The sequence below is a fragment of the Theobroma cacao genome, chromosome 1 (genome assembly GCF_000208745.1).
Source record: "Theobroma cacao cultivar B97-61/B2 chromosome 1, Criollo_cocoa_genome_V2, whole genome shotgun sequence".
In the NCBI taxonomy this organism is placed as follows: Eukaryota; Viridiplantae; Streptophyta; class Magnoliopsida; order Malvales; family Malvaceae; genus Theobroma; species Theobroma cacao.
This window is the reverse complement of record NC_030850.1, coordinates 26,909,407-26,916,628: the sequence shown is the minus strand read 5'-3', so window position 1 is coordinate 26,916,628 and position 7,222 is coordinate 26,909,407. Positions and strand designations below refer to the sequence as shown.

Genomic DNA, 7,222 nt, shown 5'->3' with positions numbered 1-7,222 from the left:
ATTTTGGAGACTCAAAGATGTAAAATCTGAAATCTGGGCATGATCTATTGATAGATATTCTACATCTATCGATAGATGCAAAAAAGAAGCTTGGGAAGGCAATTTGGATGAACATTATTAATAGGACCCCTTAACTATTGATAAATGTCCACTTGAGAACTTTATGAAGCATAGTGGCCCAGAAACTAACGATAGATTAGAATAATCTTTCGATAGATGGCCACACGAGATGAAAAGCAAGCAAGTTAAGAAGCATCTAACAAAAGATCTGCAAAATCTATTGATAGATAGCCAAACGAGGAAAACTATGAAAGGGTTTTATGCACAAAATATCGATAGATTCAAGGAATCTATCGATAGATGAAGGTCAATACCCAAAACAAAAAATAGAGTGATTTATCGATAGATGTTTTCCATCTATCGATAAATGAGTGTTAAAACACAAAAATAAAAAGGGCTAAAGGGCGTCAGTTGTTTCAAAAACAAAAGAAAACTCTTTCTCTCTCTCAAACCCTCTGAAACCCTAACTCCTAAGTTGATTTTTGGGCTCGATTGAAGTGAATTGGAGCTTGAAAAACGCTTCTAAAGGTAAGATTAAATGTTTTTACCAATTGATTTTTGATTTAATCGGTTAATAACTTCGAAATCTGATTTTTCTAGATTTAGTGATTTTCCTCCTTTTGATTTTGCTAGAGATTTAGAGCTTGGGTTTGAGTAACCCAGTGTTTTAAGATAAGGATTAAGCTCATTGTTGAAAGATTTGAGCTTGTATATTGTATTGTTAAGATTGTGTTATTTTCAAAAGCTGGAGAATTTTTTAAAGTTAGGAAATAATTACTATTTGGTTGAAATACTCAATCACCCCTAAGTTTTGATTAGAATTACATAGAGGTTTATTAGTTTTCAAATTGGACACTCAGTTCCAAAAAAATATTTTTCCTGGATACATAAGTCTTGTCGCTAGTCAACCGTCAATATTACTATTAGTTTGATGACGTGGTAATATGTTTAGGATAATTTTACCTTTTATTAACTTTAAAAATTACCATTAGGTAAATTATTGTTTTTATTTCGTTTTCAAAAACAAAATTTTGGTCTCTCGCAACCTGCGATAGGGCTCCTAAGGGAGCACCTGATTCAGTGCTCTTTTAGGAGTTCTAGTGCTCCTTTGAGGAGCCTGATTTAGGACTCCTTAGGGAGCACCTAGGGAGCTCAATTTGCGGTTCCCTAAGGGAGCTCCAGTGCTCTTTTGGGATTCCTGATGCTCTCAAAAAGCACAGATTTGGTGCTTTTTAAGGGAGTAAGGTGGAGATGGGTGGTCGGCCAGTGTAAAGGGACACCATCAGTAGACTTGAGAGAAAGAAAACAATAGAAAAAGAAAAAGGGTATTTTAGACATTTCATATTTAAAGTTAATGCTACTTAGATGTTTGGGGTGGAGTGTCCACTTTGAAAACTACTAGATCTCCGTATAATTTTGATCAAAACTTAAGGGTGTCTGGGTATTTGACTCTTAGTATTTTGATGTTTTGATATGTTCTAAGGAGGAAATTGAGGCTATTGATGCATTTGTGAATTAGAGAATGGTTGGAGCTTAAAAGCTGAGCTTGGCTATAGAAGTGCGTCCAATTGTCATTGTAAATGTGTTTTATTTAAAAAGCATGTAATGCTTATCACATTGTTAATGTGCTGTAGTGGTATTAAAATAATTTGTATTGTATATAATTGCCTAGTTGAATGTGCTTAGGCTAAAGAACAATATATATGTGTGTGTGTGTGTGTGATTATACATGCTGTGTATCATGAGCCTTAGTGGCAATTGTTTGAGTGTAGATTAGGAGGTCTAGTAAATATGATGGACATCTAAAAGTAATTTACTTTAGACATTGAACTTCATGGAGGATTATGATTGTTTGATGGCTTAGAGATTTAAAGGCACTTACATCTATATTGGGCTTGTAAATGATCGAAGCTTGTTAAATATGGTTTATGATATGAATATGGATATATGTGACATTGAAGGTATGATGGCCTCATTTGTGGATTTATATTTCGTCCGATGATGAGAATTTCGGATGTTAATTTGATTGAGGTTGAGTGGAGTCCTACACCCTGTGACTGTGTATGCTTGCAAGGATGGTGGTAAGTAAGGGCTATGGTATAAATCTCACCTATGATTTTCGCCTGCAAAGCTATGATGCCATCCATTAAGACTACTCTGAATGATGATTATGTTTATGATGCCATCCGTTGAGACTACTCCAAGTGATGATTATGTATATGATGCTATCCGTTGGGAGAGTACTCCAAATGATGACTTTGATTCTTTGCCCGTTGCTTCGGCATACATGTGATTGACTCTCTAGCACACGTGTGATTTGACTCTCCGCTCATTGCACTGATAGTGCAATATATATTGTTAATTATATATATTTATATTTGATTTATCTTCATTCCTCACTAAGGATTAGATGACTCACCCATTTATTGTATCATGGGTAGATAAATAGGCCACGAGACTACATGGCAAGGGTCATCCATTGCCAGACCAATTTTAGCATTTAATAGGATCCTATCCTGACATGTCCACTCTGTTGAATCTGTCACGAGCTTCCACTTTTGGAGTTTGGTTTAACTTGTAATGTGTGGGCATGTTGTGCCATTTAAATTTGTTCAAGGGTCGTAAAGTAGGAACCCGCTTGATGGTCAATGTATGACCTTATAAATATTGTGTTAAGACTTATGAATGAACTGTGTGTTAGGGATAATTTCATATATATTTAGATTTAATTTATTTTTATGAATGTTTGTGATGTGAAATCTCTTGGCTAATGATATATGAAATGATTTTGAGTCGAAATTTTGAAGCTTGCTCAGGTTTCGCGAGCTTCGTCTGTCAAACTCGTGCACCTATCTTGGACTCTCAAATTTGGATCGTGACAAAAAGCTTCTCTAATATCAAGTAAGAGCTTCTCTAATATCAAGTAATTCCACAAGATCCAAATCACCAATAGCTATTGATTTTGACAATACAAGCTTCACATACCTCATCACTTATCCCTCCACGATTCATCAACGTTAAACTTGAAGGTGCAAGGAGGAGGACACAACCCTTATCTTCGTAGGCTTCAAATTTTCTAGAACCAACAAATGAAAATCTAAAAAGATCCATAATCCAGTTTTCATCGCCCGACCATCTAGCAAGCAATTCTCAATTTGATGAAATCAAATAATTACGTAACGTTGATAAATTTATCTTTAAAAATCATCATCTCATTCTTGAAAAACCAAATACATCAAATGACAGCAAATAAAAAAAAATAATTCACCGTATCTTTTCACCTTTAACGCTTCGTAATAGTAGAATTTCAAACCAAAAAAAAAAAGGTATAGCTGCCTGTGAAGCAACCCAAACAATGAAACATATAGAACAAATTAATCTTTCAAGATTCAAAACAAGTGAAAAAATAAGTATTCATTCTTCAATTTACACAAGAAACGAACAGTGGAACCCCTATCCAACATTCCTCTCTTAACTACTTCTTTTTCTAATTCATTTGATACTTGCATATGTTTAACATATAAGATATAGCAGTACAGAAATTGGTATTTAACAATTTTGCTAAAAAAATAGAAAGTGTTTAACTAAGGTTAAGTGAGCTATGATTTTCTCAAATTTTGAATTCATGGGTATAATCCTTTTTTCATTGGTCAGTAGTACTTAAAAATGTTTTTCTTTTCTATACATTAAACATTGATAATAGATTTACTCAGGAGAAGTATTATAGATCTAACTTGAGTTAATCAAGCAGGTTCACAAATTTATCAGGCTCTTATCAATTATCTGGAGTCATGACTTTTAATGAAATTTGCACCTAAAATAATGTCTCAACCATTGACAAAAAGCATAGGATGAAACACATTTACCATTTCATGCTATATATTTCAAAAAACCTTAAAAAGAAAAGAAAAAGGAAGAAGTTTGGCATCAAAATATAACATATAATTTATCTTGGAGATTTTTATAGCTTGATGCATGTCATTGTCACCCCGTCGGCCTCACCGTGCGCCACTGTCATTAACCAAACCATGTATATTACTTTAATTAATTAAACCCTAAATGCATTTTTACCTTTTAAACTGTCATTATGAATAGCTTATTAAAGTAGCTTAGCCAAACCACAAAAAGGTCAAGGGAGACCAGGCTGTCTCAACATCACGACTAAAAAACCAACTTGTGATTGCTACGTGTATATATGATCTTAATTCGCAAATTCTAGAAGAAAGCCATTTGATAAACAAATAAAAATGAAATATCAGGTCGTATTTTTTTTCTCGATCAAATTTGGTTACTTTATTAAATATCATACATAAAAGTTGATTAAAAAACTTCGATTAGAGGTAAAAGTGTGACCAAAACGAACCATACAAATAAAAATCCGGTAAAATTCTATCGACATAAACACGCTTAAAAAACCAGATTTACATCTTGAACCATGTCATCACATAATCTACAAGTCTACAAACAACTCACACTGTAAATATAAAACATAAAACAAAGTCATAACCACGAACAAAGATATGAGGTCGTATTTGATATAAACGATTAATCCTGCACAGCATCTAATTAAAAACGTTTTTTAATGTAAGGAAAAGGAAGATTTGAACTTGAAAATTTTTAAATATTTTATATTACCAAATAAATATAAACGTAATATAATATAAGACACTTGTAAGTTTATAATGTTAATTTAAACACATGAGCCATGATTTGCAGTTTAATTTGTTTATTATGATAATTTTATATTGTGGTAGTTCTTCTTTCTACATCTATCATGGATGCAAATTCCACCCTCCTATGACGCTCTAGTTTGCTCCTCATACATCTTCAAATAGATTTTTAAGTTCAATGCTGTCAATGGCTTCAATACATACTTGTAGGAAAATCTAAAGAAAGTTAATAATGAGAAAATCACTACCAAACTGACGTGTGCTCGGCTTTTAGCTTCTTGTCCTTGTCTATGTGTCTGGCTATGCCGGCCGCGCTGTTTCATTAAACAAGTCCCCAAATTTAGTAACAGACCATTTCTTTGGTCATCATTGCTCCAAATTTCCCCTTTAAAAATGGTCTCCAGCTCTCCTTAACACCCTCCCTCACCCTTCTGTGATTTTTCTCCTTTTTTCCTTTACGCCATCTTTATAGCATTTCAATGATGAAAGGAGGGTTCGAAGTGGTTCATGCGACTCTAGATATGATCCAGCCTCATGAACCGATATGGGACTTTGCCTCTGTTGGGTTTCCAACAACGAGTGTCAGCTCCATCCCGAGACAAGCAGTTGAAAATCGTTGCTCAAACTTGGAGAGAAATGAGCTCTCTGAGTGGGTGGAACAAGTCACCAAGCAGCTCATTGATGACTTGCCAGCTGAGACCGAAACCGATAGCAGCTTGCTAGCTGACACGTCAATGGTATGCGAGGATAGCTTTGCCCCATCGCCGTTGGGTGATTTTAGGGCAAGGAAAACAGTAAGAAGAAGTTTTTTGGATGGCAGTGGTGAAGAGAACCAATGGAGCAACGAGCAAGGAAACCAAACAAATAACTTTTGTGAAAATGGAGTGAATGGTAGAGGGTTAAGTAGGTTAGACGAGCAAGGGTTAAGCTTGATAACGCTTCTTTTGGAGTGTGCTGTTGCTATCTCGGTTGACAATCTTGGGGAAGCTCATAGAATGTTGCTTGAACTGACCCAAATGGCTTCTCCTTACGCTCCTTCTTGTGCTGAAAGGGTTGTCGCATATTTTGCCAAGGCCATGTCTAGTAGGGTTATTAACTCATGGTTAGGGATATGCTCTCCTTTGATAAACTATAAAAGCGTTCATTGCTCCTTCCAAGCCTTCAACAACGTCTCTCCCTATGTCAAATTCGCTCACTTCACCTCCAACCAAGCCATCCTTGAGGCTCTCCATAGGCGAGATAGAGTTCACATCATAGACCTTGACATCATGCAAGGCTTGCAATGGCCGGCCCTGTTTCATATCCTAGCCACGCGTATTGAAGGGCCTCCGCACGTCAGGATGACCGGCATAGGCAATTCAATGGAGCTTCTGGTGGAGACCGGAAAACAACTTTCCAATTTCGCTAAACGGCTTGGAATGTCTTTCGAATTCCACCCAATCGCAAAGAAATTTGGAGAAATTGACATTACAATGGTACAAGTCCGAAGGGGAGAGACACTAGCTGTTCACTGGCTACAGCATTCACTATATGATGCCACGGGACCTGAATGGAAGACATTGAGACTGTTTGAGCAATTGGCTCCAAGAGTGATAACATTGGTTGAGCAAGACCTCTTCCATGGTGGATCTTTCTTGGACCGTTTTGTGGGCTCTCTCCATTACTATTCAACCATGTTTGATTCACTTGGGGCGTATCTGCCAGCTGATGACCCTAGCAGGCACCGCATCGAGCATTGCCTTTTGTATAGGGAAATCAATAATATATTGGCAATAGGAGGCCCTGCAAGAAGTGGGGAGGACAAGTTCAAGCATTGGAGAAGTGAGCTTGCAAGGAATTGCTTTGTGCAGGTGCCAATGAGCAGCAACTCCATGGCTCAGGCACAACTAATATTGAACATGTTCCCTCCTGCTCATGGGTATAGCCTGGTGCAAGGAGATGGAACACTTAGACTTGGATGGAAAGATACTAGCTTGTTCACTGCTTCTGCTTGGACATCACAAGCCTCTAGATAGCTGCTGATCCTGATGTTTTTCCCTTCTTTGTTATTTTTTCCCTCCTCTCGTTGATCTACTGTGAGCTTGCGTAAGTATAACATACACTAGATGTAATTTCCTCATCCTTGTTCCATAATTCAATCTTGGCAATGCAGATTCTGAGAACTCTCCAGGCAACTATACTCTTTAACCAAAAGCACCAACTTGTTTCTCTATCTATGGTAATAATTCGCACACAAAGTCCCAAACATTAATTTGGTTTTTCTTCTTCTTCTTTTTTCTTTTATGCACCCAAAAGCCAACAAATTGGTTGGCTTCAAGGATGAATTTGTCATCAGTTTTTCCTCTCCAATTAGATCGGTGGCTTTCTGTTATGCATCACATTTCATAATCAATGAATTACTGGAAGATCAGCTTGTCATTAGCTTCTAACTTGTTATTCCCCTGTTGGGATTTGTTTGGTCTTTTTCTGGTCTCTAGATCTGTTTGTATACT

At 36.5% G+C, this 7,222-nt stretch overlaps 1 protein-coding gene across 1 annotated transcript; it reads left to right on the top strand.

The window, feature by feature from the left end:
* On the top strand, window positions 5,213–6,745 carry LOC18613111 (protein SCARECROW). The gene has a single exon (XM_007050179.2). The coding sequence runs from the start codon at window positions 5,213–5,215 to the stop codon at window positions 6,743–6,745; it is 1,533 nt and encodes a 510-aa protein (XP_007050241.2).